We start from the raw sequence: 13165 nt of genomic DNA on the forward strand, positions 1-13165 counted from the left end.
CAATATATAATTTTTTTTTAATTTTAATAACTACAGAACCCCTTGAAACATGAATGACGTATCTAAAATTCCTGACTTCGTACATTTACATTCCATAATAATGACTTTAATATCTGTCACTGTTTTCTTGCTATTGCCATTTTGAAAACTGTCAAGTGATTGTGGGCAGTGGTGTTGGAGCCGGGGGTGCTGTGGGTGCTCGAGCACCCACACTCTTTTGTAGAATGGGACAGAGCACCCACAGAATTGATTCAGGAATAAAAATTTCCCACATAGATTTCTGATTTTTTCCCCCGTAAAAATCGAACACAAAAAAAAAAGTTAAAGGAAAAACTGCCTGTTTCCTCTCTATGAGTCTTGAATCTTGCTGGAGTCCCTGTTGCCATCACAATTGATAGAGTCTTTAGGCGCCGATACAGCAAACATTTTATTTGTAGTGCTCCCACACACTCCTTCCCCCCACCTTCTCACATTTCTGCTTGTGTCTTTTTTCCCTGTTTTTCTTAAGGGATGGAGGGTAACCAGATGCATATGTTTTGGTGTGGCATCAGAACCGGGGACTGCTACTGCTTGAGCACCCAGTGTTTTGCAGTAAACAAAAACCTAACAAAAAATGAAAAATATTTTTTCTTCATCCTATACCTGTTCTGTCGTGTTGCTCTGCTTATGCAGTAGTTATTTGTGACACACCTTTTCAGGCACCTACGATGGGTATTTTCGGAGCCTACACCCGCTTTTTTAACGATTCTGTCCACGCAGGCAGGGGTGCAACTAGGGGGGGAGCAGGCGGAACCGGTGCCCCAGACGCTGAACCAGGAGGGGCACCAAATTCATTCTTTAACTGCTTCCTCTACATGCAAGGGGCACCAAAATTCCCACTTGCTCCGGGTGACAAAGTATCTAGTTGCAGCCCTGCACGCAGGCGTACTTCCTTTATCTTAGGGTAAAGTATTTTACAATAAATGCAATTCTGTATTGATGGGGTGATCCAGACACATGTTTCAGTCGAATAAATGAATGCCTGCAAAGATTTTTTAAGGAAAATTTGGTCTCCTTGTTTATGACTGATACCGGAAGACATTGGCATACTCAAGTGAGGGCCCCCCCCCCCAGCCAAGATTATAGTGTTATTTTGCAGGGAAAAACCTCGAGAAAATTCAGCGTACGCCTATGCCGGCAGATATGGGATAATTTGCTTATAAGGTCTTGACAGTGGTGCAATTGTGTGTGCATTTATTTCCTTAGAACAGCTGTTCTCAACCAGTGCTCCATGTACACTTTGGGAAGGGCTCCGCAGTCACTCGAAGAAAATAAAATAAATCAGTAAATTTGATAAATAAAAGAGACGAATCTGCGGAGCTCCGTCATAGAAATTATGTACTAAAAAGAGCTGAGAGTAGATAAAAGTTAAGATCCGCTGCTTTAGGCTGTTCATCAAGGCAAGTCCTCTGAGTGTTTGGACCTTCTTTCATTTGAAGCAGCTAGGTAAGCAATAGTTCCACTTATACAATATCAAGTGGTTCTCAAGTGTTTGCCAACCACGGCTCCTTCATGCATGGCCCCTCCAGGATGTGGAGGCCATGAGATTGTGAGGGCGCAAAAGATGCCAGCCCCTAGAATGGTATCTTTTGCAAGGGGCGGCAACCAGACATTCACGGCCACCTTTATAATGAATTTATAGCGTGAAAAAAAAAAAAAATGACGAGAATCGTCCCGGGCCCAGGGCTGCAGCCCTGTCAGCCCCACCCTTGTGGGGGGCCTGGTCCTGGCCATCGTTTCTCCTCCGCCTTTTAGAAGCACTGAAAGAAATCAATTTAGAGCACGAAACAGGCACGCATCAATGTTGCAAAGTCACAGTGCACTTTTTAGAACCACTGATATCTAAATTTGTTTACATAAAAAAATTTCGTTACATTAATGTATAGCAAATTTGTTTTTTCACTTTCCATTTTGTTGAAGCAGACCAGACCTAGGCAGTTGCAAAAGATGCGGTCGCACCTGGCCGCAAAACTTAGGGGGACGCAATTTTCGTAAAAGAAATTCCAGTTCCAAACCCTGATAACATCAAAAAGTGCTCGTGGCTATTACAATTAGTGAAGGAATTCCAAAGAGCATTATGCAAAGACAGGGTTTTTCAGTTTGACCGACATCCCCTTGGGTGCGAAAGTAGCAGCGGATATATTTGTGTGGGGTAAATGGTATGTAGGTAGGGGGAGGTAACTCCAAGAAAGGAAAGGTAAGATTTTGAAACTATTGATATTCCTCTTTCTTTTTTTTCCAAAGTTCTTTTACTTTCCCCAACACTAAAAATGCTATTAAACGATCAGTGAAGTTTGCCGACAACCAGCTGTAGAAGCTTGTGAGATTTTTTTGGTTGTCCGATTTTGTCAATGGCCAATTCTTTATGTTATTAGGATGGTTGTGCCTACAGCAATGGCATTGCGCTAATTGCCTTAGTCGTTGTCTTTTTTTGCATGTTAGATAGCGAGTAAAAGTACAGTACTACCTATGTTTACTGCTGCCAGAATGATTGCCAATATAGCGGCATTGCCCCTTTTGCACCTCTCCACAATAGTCTAACAAAGAATCGCTTCAAAGCACCAAACCGGCACACATCAATATCGACGGCTCAGCGCAGTGCCTTAGTAGCCGCGATGCACACTTTGAGAACCATTGGTGTGAACAGTGAAGATGAAATACAAACATAATTACTCTATCGAAGATCTAGGCATTTCATATTTGGATTTTCCAACAGGTGAATTCACTAGATAGTGGTAAGATTCATATATATAATTCGATGTTAAACTAAACTGTTATCAGCGATATCTTTGTAGATTTTTCGTACAGAAACTGTTATCAGCGATATCTTTGTAGATTTTTTGTACAGAAACTGTTTCTCATAGGATCTTGTTTCGAAACTCAACGGCAGAGTGTTATTTCTTTTAATTACCAGACTTGAATCAATAGATTTACAGTTGAAACTGTTGTGCTCGAGTGTGTAAGAAAAGTTTTTCTTCAATGAAAATATATCAGGGTGAGTTTGTGTATTCTAATTTTCATTATTAATCCTACTATTTGAAAAATAAGCAGTGCCTAAGCTGAATCCAATGAAGATTGATGAGAACAGGTTATGTAAAATGCAAAGAATTTTATATTGCATGTGAAATTCATTTTCCCCGACGATTTCCTTATATGTATTTCAATTTTTTTATCACTATTCAAAGCAGGGTCGTAACTAGGATATTTGCCGCCCCCACAACTTTAAAATTCGATAATTTTGTAATGGTGTTTTTTGTTCCCACCTAAAACTGCCACCCGGGGCAGTTGCTCCCCACTAGTTACGGCCCTGTTCAAAGTACGAAATGAAATATTTTACTGCGATATAAATTTTCATGATGATAAATTAATGATGTATTCTGTGCCAAACTAGTTACGGTCCTGAAGTTGGTGCACCTGACTGCGTGAAAATTGCTAGAACAGCCCTCTTTTTCGTTGCACCCTTAGGAAAAATTTTCAAACTTTCCTCTAATTATTTTTTTCCTTAACCCTGATGTGGTGCCTCTTCTGTGGCTCCATGGGTCTGCGTGAGTCACACCTCATTTGAGCCGCCTAAAAAAAAAATTCATTTTAATTGTTGTTCCCCCCCCCCCCAATTTTAGAAAAAATTTATAACCAGTGCTCTGGCATGACTAAATACTAATTCCATTGGTTATGATTAGCGCCACAATAAATTTGGTTGGTACTTGTCAAATTATTTGAAATTTAATTTACTCTTCGATGGATCGACAGTCTGCTTAAAGACCCTATTTTTAGTTGACCTCTTCACACTCAACACTTTCAGGTTGTAATTATTGCATGCTATTCCAAAAGTATCCATCTACCTTAACCAGTCAGGTGGTTATGACAGCATATGCCGTCGCGCCAATATTTAATCTAATTATTTCAATTTTTGAAAATTAATTATTAATTATTTAAATTCTCATAATTTTTTTGGTTGGTGATTTAAAAAAAATGAAGTCAGTTTAAATGTATTCATAAAAAATTTTAATCAGGAAAATTCATTTTATTAGCTTCAAACTTTTAAAAAGGAGAAATTAATTGGACACCTGACTGGTTAATTACCTTACCCTATCATAATTACATGCAAGTAACCATTAAAAACATTTTGTATAAAAATTCAATAAAATATTTCGAAATATTAATTCAATAAAATTCGTAATAAAATATTTTCATAGATTAGGATCGTAGCAAAAATAATTATAAAGAAAAAACATGACTCTTGTTTATATAAGATTCCAATAATGAATTATTAGAAATTATTACTAAAGTATCTTATCACTGGAAATAAAAAAATTATTTATTATGTACTGGAGCCGAAAAGTAAATAGATGAGAGATATAATATTGTAGCAGCATATAAACAGGGATGGCTCTTACTGCTTTAGGGAAAAGTATTAAATCAGGAGTAAAGAGAAATATAATTGCAGAAAAGTTTAGAGAGAGAGAATGTGTTTCATGTCTGTAAAAACACTTGAACTATAGTTTCATAATCGTCTTCGCCGTCGTGGGGAACGGACGTGCTATTATCGCGCTCCGCTCACCGACACGCCAGTGCGCCATTTTGTGTCTTTCTTTGTGTTTTTCTTCGTTCTCGTGAGTTTTACTTAGCGTGTTGTTTATTGTTGGGTCATATTCTGCGGTGATTTTCTTTTTTTTTTTTAGCGCACGTTGGATTGTGAGATAAGTGGTTTTTTTTTTTATATTGCTCTCATTTTTTTTTAAATTTTCGTTGTGTATTTTCGATCGACTTATATTTATTTTTCTCGTTCGCATTTCATTTTCGTTGTTTTTTCGCCAGGTTCGGTCGCTTCTTTGATATAAGTTCGTAGGTTTTTGGACGTTAGTGTTAGCAAACAGTGTATACTTTTTCCCGGGTACTCTCAATAACGTTGTTTTCCTTCCATTTGGGCCTATTGTTGTAGTGTTAGTGTTTTGAGATAGTTAGCTAATTCTAATAAGTATAAATTGTACTTCGTAGCTTAATACTTTTTTTAGAGGGTGTTGTATTCTTTATATACATATTTATTTTATTCTTCGTGATTTAGTGCTGAGCATTCTACTTTACGTAATTTTTTCGTATAATCTCTTACGTATATTTTGCATAGTAATGTATTTTACATTATTTTAATTTCCAGTTAACGTTTCTCATTTTCGTATTGTTAAGTATTATTATTATTATCTAGCTTTAGCAATAGTGTTAGTATGCCTCGACCTCGACTAGTGTTGTGTAGAGCTTGCGACGGGAGGTTTCCCTGGTCTAGGGGTATAGTAGCTGATAGTTTCAATTGTAAAGGGTGCTTGGATAGAAAAAGGCTGGAACACGAGGTCGAAGCTTTACGGGAAAAAGTTAGGGTGCTGGAGGGTCCGGTTATAACGGACCCTCTGGTCGTCGAGCCACCTATTGATGAAGAAGCAATCTCCACGAACAACGACATTTTAGAGGGCGAATGGGAGGTCGTGGATGAGGTAGAGGGGGATAGTGATAGGGGTTTAATCATCGGCGATTCTATGGTTAGGGAACTTGGGAACCGAGTGTGTAGGGATTTTCGGGGTTTCGAGCGCTGTTGTCTTCCTGGGGGGAAGATTGGCAACGTTCGAGACGTTTTTCATCGCCGAAAGTTGCCCTTGCGGGTGATTCTGTGGGTGGGAACAAATCAGGTAGGAGCGAATATTAGTGAGTCTCTGTCAGAATACCGGGATTTACTATTATCCGCTAGGGAGGGGGGTTCAGATGTGGCAGTGATTCCAGTGCTGCCAAGGGGTAGTAGGGGATATAGGAGTAGGATCCACCAATTCAATATAGGCCTGAAGGACATTTGCTCCTCACTTGGGGTCACGTTCTTGGAGCTTCCCGCATTTACCGATAGGTGGCTTCGTTCGGATGGGATCCATCTAAATAAGAGAGGGGTCTGGGAGGTTTACGATAGTCTTAGGTCAGGTTTTTTACTCCCAGACCACGTAGTCGGGAATGCGGGTTAGTTAATGATAATCACAACAGTACTGACGGGGAATTACCCACCTCTGACTTGGATGGCTTCTCGATTGACAACAAACCACCGGGCAAATTAAAATGTGTGTTAATAAATGCCAGGAGCTTGGGTAACAAGAAAGATTTTTTAGAAACTATGATAGTTGTGGAGGACTTGGATCTTATAGCCATTACAGAATCTTGGGCAAACGATGGGGATGAATCTTTCTTACACATCTCCGGATACGATACTTTTTTGAGAAATAGATCTGATAGGAAAGGGGGTGGAGTGTTGATATACGTGAAATCATGTTTGAAGGCTAGAGAGTGTAACGTGCAGAGAAGTGATATTGAAACCATATGGGTTGAACTTGAGAACAAAAGACGTCATAAGCTTATTGTTGGGGTTTGTTACAATCCACCGAATAGGGATCAAAATTATATCGCCAAAATGCATGATGAAATTTCCTACATGTGTAAGCGAAAGAGGGTTCTCATACTAGGGGATTTCAATTACCCGGGTATTGATTGGGAGAACCTTTCATCTGGAAATCAGTATGAAAGAGACTTTCTTAAGTTGGTGCTCGAAAATTTTTTGTATCAGCATGTATCAGAAGCCACTAGGGGTACTGCTATTTTGGATTTAGTTCTTACTAGTTCTGAGGATCTAGTTGAACATGTTTCGGTGGGGGAAGAGTTTTCTTCCAGTGATCATCGTATCGTCAGATTTCTCTGTAACTTTTCCTCGGGTAAGGTTGATAACAAAAGACTGGTTCCTTGTTTTCGGAGAACTAACTTTGATGTTTTGCGAAGAAGGTTAGCGGAAGTTTTCAAAGACCGGTTGGAATCAGTAGGGGTGGTAAGTCAATGGGAAGAATTTAGTACGAAGCTGTCCTCTGTTTTGCACGACGTCATACCCTTTGTTCGAAAAAAGCGTGTTTGTACATCACACCCTCTATGGTTCACGGATAGCGTGCGGAACCTTTATCTTGAAAAGAAAAGAGCATTCAGAGAGTATAAAAGTGGACGAGGTGACCTATCATTGTTTACTGATAAAAGAAGACTGTTGAAGAAAGCGATAAGGGATAGTAAAAAGCAAGTTGAATCTAGGTTGGCAGATAACATTGGCTCTGACCCAAAATCATTTTTTCGATACGTCAATAATGGATGTAAGGGGACAGTTGGCCCCCTCTCGATAGGAGGCTCAAAAGTAGAGAGCAATGTAGGCATGTGTAGTGCTTTCAATGACTTTTTCGCGTCGGTTTTTAATGGAGATAATGATATTCGATATACGGGTGTTGCATGGGGTAATAAAACGCTCAACGATATTCAAGTGGAAGACGTGGAGGTCCTAAATCTTCTAAGAAATGTATGTGCAAGCAAAGCACCAGGACCAGATGATATCTATCCCAGGGTTCTCAGGGAAGGTGCTAATGAATTGTTGGGGCCAGTCGCACAGATATACAGGAGTAGTGTTGCTGAGGGTATCGTCCCGAGAGATTGGAAACTGGCTAACGTTGTTCCTATATTTAAGAAGGGTAGTAGAGAAGTGGTGTCTAATTATCGTCCAGTGAGTTTGACGAGCTCCCTCGCGAAAATTTTGGAAATTATCATCAAAAGGCAGTTTGTGAAGTAGATAGACGAGAATAATGTATTGTCGGATAATCAGCATGGGTTCAGGAAGGGGAAGTCATGTGTAACTAACCTCCTTTGCTTCTATGATTACGTGACTAAGGCTTTGGGTAAGAGCAAAAATGTCGACGTGGTTTACCTTGATTTCCAGAAGGCATTCGATCGGGTCCAACATGGCAAACTCTTGAAGCGTTTACACGAGATTGGAATAGGGGGCAACTTGCTGAATTGGATAGAATCGTGGTTAAGGGATAGGTCGCAACGAGTTATGGTGAACGGGGAATTCTCTGGTTGGACAGACGTCACAAGTGGAGTTCCTCAGGGAAGTGTCCTTGGCCCCATACTTTTTTCACTTTTTATCGATAAACTCGATCAGGGTATCGATGGAATTACTAGCAAATTCGCAGATGATGTGAAGCTAATGGGGGTAATCGGGAATGAAAGCGATAGGGAGTTGCTCCAGACCAACTTAAACAAGATTGCAGCATGGGCAAATGAATGGAGCATGACGTTTAGCGTAGATAAGTGCATGGTCGCTCATTTTGGTTCGAACAACCCACGGTTCTCTTACGAGTTGAATGGTGTCACTATCCCGGATGCAACTAGAGTCACCGATTTGGGAATTCTCATTGACGAGCGACTTAAGTTTTCTGAACATTGTTCAGCGGTTGTCAAAAAATCGAATAGAATGCTTGGTCTCATTTTCAAAAAGGTCTCTTCGCGTTCTCCTAAAGTCATTCTTCCGCTTTTTCGAGGCTTAGTTCGTCCTGGACTGGAGTATGCTGTAAGGTTTTGGAGACCATACCTACAGAGGGACATAGACTTGGTTGAAGGGGTGCAGAGAAGAGCTACGCGTGTCCTTATTGGCACACAGGGCTTGAGTTATGAAGAAAGACTTCATTTTTTGAATATGTTTACATTGGATGAACGCAGGTGTCGAGGAGATATGATCGAAGTGTTCAAAATTTTCAATGGGATGGATAGGATGGACCATGAACTTTTAGTACACCGCCAATCGACTGCTTTTACAAGGGGACACCAGTATCGATTGGTGAGGGACAATGCAAGGTTATGGTGTCGCAGGGAATTTTTCTCCAATAGGGTTGTTAATAAATGGAATAGCTTACCCCCGGAGGTAGTAAATTGTAACACAATTGACACGTTTAAAAAGAAATACGATAAACATGTTGGGGTAAATCGGGAAGCTATCCATTCTTAGAATAAGACAACCATAAGTATTCTTTATGGGCATTGTATAATATTTTATCATGTGTATATATTGTTTGTAATTTGTGTTAATTGCATTTTTAATTGGGTTGCTGTATTTTTGAAACATATGACAACCATATTTTTATGGGCATCTTTTTATCAGCCACCTCGTTGGGCATTTTGCCTGTTGTGGTGTTGTATTTGTATTTGTATTTGTATTTGTATTTGTATTTGTATAATGCCACTAGGAGAAAACTAATTTTTTATACATTTTATCTAGCTAGGTTGTGAATTTTTGGGATCAATTCACTGAAGCGGCTTATATGCCATAGTGAGGCATAACCAATGTCGTCTCGCATGGTGAGACTTTTGCCCCAAGGCTTAAGCCACCCATGGTATACACATATATTTTTTGGTATAACCAAAAAATATATGTGTTTTTTTTAACATTTATGTTTACAAATAAGTTTTTAATTTTTGATATCTTTCAAGCAGGGGAGGGGGGGGTGCCTCCCCCGGCGAACGCCTGTGTGAGCACCCACTGGTCAAAAATACTTTCGACGTCCCTGATTGTGGGACACTCTGTATATTAAAGTAATGAAAGCATTTAAATCACATGAGTGCACAAACCACTGGCAGGCCCCGTCTAGAATTTTAATCGGCCCACGAAAAAATTTAGTATTTAATTATTTCAAAATACACTTTAGGATGTGCGTTATTATGTAATGCATTATTGGTTTTGTTGCTAGACTAAATAAATATGCAGAAAGTATCTTGGTACCATTGACTGGTGCTGAGATACTTTCATACTTGAATGTATCATACATTGGAATTAAATTTATCAGTGTTTTTCCCCGATTTGTAGATGCCTACGGGATGGAAGTTGAGCACCCCACCTGTTATATGGCAATCATGGATCAGAATAGGATACGAATACAGGACAGAAAAGTAAAATTTAAGCGCAACTATACACAGTACCACTTTTTTGTCTTTTGTTTGTTCATGATTTATTAGTAATGGCATGGGAGGGGTGGAAGGGGAAAGTTAGACTGGAATGGGAGGGGGGGGGTGGCAAAATTTGTATAGCCCACAGGCGACAAAAACATAAATATGGCCCTGAACTTCTGTATTCATGTGATTCAAAAATTTTGTTTTGCTGATATTGCCTGTAGAAAGATCAAGCATTCATGCTAAACACTTTTTTTATTCCTTATGTAGCTCAAATATGGATTTTTTAGAAAATTAAATTTTGGACCATAGTTGTGTTACGAAGACCCAACTATAGTCCATCAAATATTTTGTGTTATAAATTGCTTACGAACCATAGTTGAGAGAATGTACTACAACTATATCATATACCATCTTTATCCTCTTTGCTAGACGATGAAGGAATTTCTAAGTTTGACCCCTAAGAGGGTCAAAAGGGGGTGTTCATAGAAGAATCAGACAGAGCCAAAACCGCTGAAGCTATCATTATAAAATTTGGTCAGAAGTTTCATTTAATTATGTAAAGCTAACTATGAAGGGGTTTTTCAAAATTCAACTGCTAAGGGGGGGTTCAATGGGGGGGGGGGTTCAAAGGTTATATGGAGCAATCATCACTGAGCCGAAATCACTGAATTCATAAATATGAAATTTAGTCAATAATATATTTTATAAAGTAGATACCCACTAAGACGGGATTTCTGAAAATTCATCTTCCAAGGGGGTCATGAGGGGTTCAAATGTTACATGGGGGAATCATCTATGAGTAATTTTCAGATTACTAAACCCACACGAGCAAAACTGTGGGTAACACTTCTGGTCCATAAAAATGGTTAGACCATAGTTGAGAGCAAAGTATAATTTTCTATTATTTTTCTTATAAATATTTTTACACGCACACAACAGTAAAAATGTTTATCAAACATATATAAGTGCTAAATTACCTGTAATACAGAACATCAATAGTGCAGAACAGCTTGTTGTATTAACTTGTAGCTGAGGAAGTTTTCAGCTGACAAGATAACGTGAAAAACATAACCCCCAACTAACAGCTGATTCGTGGAAAAGTATCGGAGAGAGGGCATCCTAACCATATCTCCAAATTACACTATCCATGCTCTTTGCTTTAGGAATTAAATAGTCCATTAGATGCTGTTAGCATTTCGATTATCGATTGTTTAATGAGCATGGGCGTTTGGACCATAGTTGTGTGAAATTACGGTACATTTAAAGTCTTTTCTTCAAGTCTGATATAATAACATGGCTATATAATATGCAACTAAATCAAACCTATATACTTACTATTGTATTTCTGATATTTTCTAGAAGTTTGTTTCTGGCTTCAACTGGCAAACCAAACTCCTCAAGCTTCTTTTCATCACACACCATCTGCCCAACGGATTACAAAATTATAAATGTGTACAAAACTTTCTAACTTAAAAATCTCTTATCACTCAGCCAAGGATCTTGAAATCTCAGCAAAACTTCTATATAGTTATGAATAAAAATTTATATAAAAACAGAGTGAGGTTCAAAAAAAAAAGATAAAATAGAAATTCTAAGTACTTCCAGTTTCATGGTTATGGCAAGAAACCAGATTTAAGACACTGCTGTCCTTCACTACAAATGGTAATTATGCTGTGCCAATGGAGATTCATCTAACCATGGCTAGACAGTAAAATATATTTTCATGAGGATATACAGTCAAGTACATTTATAAGATATCTGATATACCATGGATATAACATATGGTTTCGTTATCCACAACTTGTCCCATTCACTTCAATATATTTTTACCTCTGTTATTACATACCTCACTTTAAACATGCGGTGTGGTTATAACATATGGAAAAGACACCCAAAAGCTAGCAAATAATTTGGGTATAACATACTGCATCGGAAAAAAAAAGAAAAACACACACACACACACAACTAAAAAATATAGTCAAAAACAGACTCATAAGAACAAAATTTGTATTTTCTATGGGCATTGCTTCAAGCCCTAGCGCCTAGTTCCCTCAGCTCAACCTTACTGGATCCTAATGTAAACTTCCATGTGGCTGTGGAGTGGTTTTTTGGTTCTTATTTCCACACTAACCACAGCAGTAGTTGAGCAATAGTACATGAAAAATTTCCACTATAAATCTCAAGGAAATCCTGAACAGCATTTTCATCATCATCTAAAAAGATGAGATCTCATCTACAAAGGGTGTTGGCACTGACCATTGTCTATTACAGCAACAAATAGGAGATGAAGGGGATACCCATAACTACACAGACAGTTTTATTTTGTTCAGCTTCAATTCGATCTGTCTCCAAACTTGTTTCAGTTGCTAGTTCATGTGGTGTAGATTTCTTTTGCTCACTGTATTTCCTGAGCTACTTTAATAAATAGACAAGGCAAATCACAATTCATACATCAGTTTTGGTGATAGATGCCCTTTGTTTTTCTACCATGTAAACCAAAAAGCAGAAAGCTATTTCACTAGAAGAAAAGGTTGTGATAATTGACGATATAGAAAATAACAAAAAAATCCTATGCTGCTGTTGCAAAAAGAAAGAGTATTTTCTAAAGCAACCATTAAGAGCATCATGAATTAAAGAGGTTATCTGTAGGAAGTACAGTTGCAGTGGAATGTCCGATTAGAAAAAGATGCACTTTTCAAAACATGAAAACACAACATAGCATAATTTATTTGTCCTCAGTCAACTATGATAATACCATACAAATTAGAAATTAAATTACATATTACAATTAAATTACATATTTTACAATATTTGAAAGCAAATGCAAAGAGAAAGAAAAAAATATTTGAATGGACACAGTAGAACAGTTATTTCATGTGATGAAGAAAGCTGGGACAGGGAAGAGAGAAGTAGCTAAAAGCTAGTAAAATGCTCTCGACCATGAAGATATGGAAGATTAACTGCTTACATGGTTTAAGACAATGAGATCAAAAAATCTCATGATAAGGGGCTCTATGATGTTAGAGAAAGCATTGGAAATTGCACTCAAACTTCGAGCCATGGGCGGAGATACGGGGGGGGGGGGCCCAGCGTCAAAGGTGGAGTCGACTGATCTAATGTATATATGTATATATGAGCTGACATCATCATCATCGTGCTCCCCCCCCCAGACTTCTAAGTCAATCTCCGCCTATGCTTCAAGCACCAGACTACTTCCGATTTGGCATGGCATGGTGTTCAAAACTGTGTGTGGTGAAGCAGGGTTTATAAATCCCGATGTGGTGAATTTGTACTGCATGAATGCACCTTTGCTGATGGAAGAATACAAGAATTTGGTTTTTACACT

At 38.5% G+C, this 13165-nt stretch overlaps 1 protein-coding gene across 1 annotated transcript in view; it reads right to left on the minus strand.

The window, feature by feature from the left end:
• Nucleotides 1–13165, minus strand: part of PAPLA1 (Phosphatidic Acid Phospholipase A1) — a 105370-nt gene that overhangs the window by 41729 nt on the left and 50476 nt on the right. Inside the window, exon 10 of the mRNA XM_089232724.1 lies at nt 11155–11241. Within this exon, the coding sequence (XP_089088850.1) occupies nt 11155–11241 (87 nt within the window). The remainder of the gene's footprint in view (nt 1–11154; nt 11242–13165) is intronic.

Source organism: Pholcus phalangioides, unplaced genomic scaffold (assembly GCF_987345545.1).
Source record: "Pholcus phalangioides strain wild (caught in Gottingen) unplaced genomic scaffold, Ppha-v1.0 ptg000007l_1, whole genome shotgun sequence".
Taxonomy (NCBI): Eukaryota; Metazoa; Arthropoda; class Arachnida; order Araneae; family Pholcidae; genus Pholcus; species Pholcus phalangioides.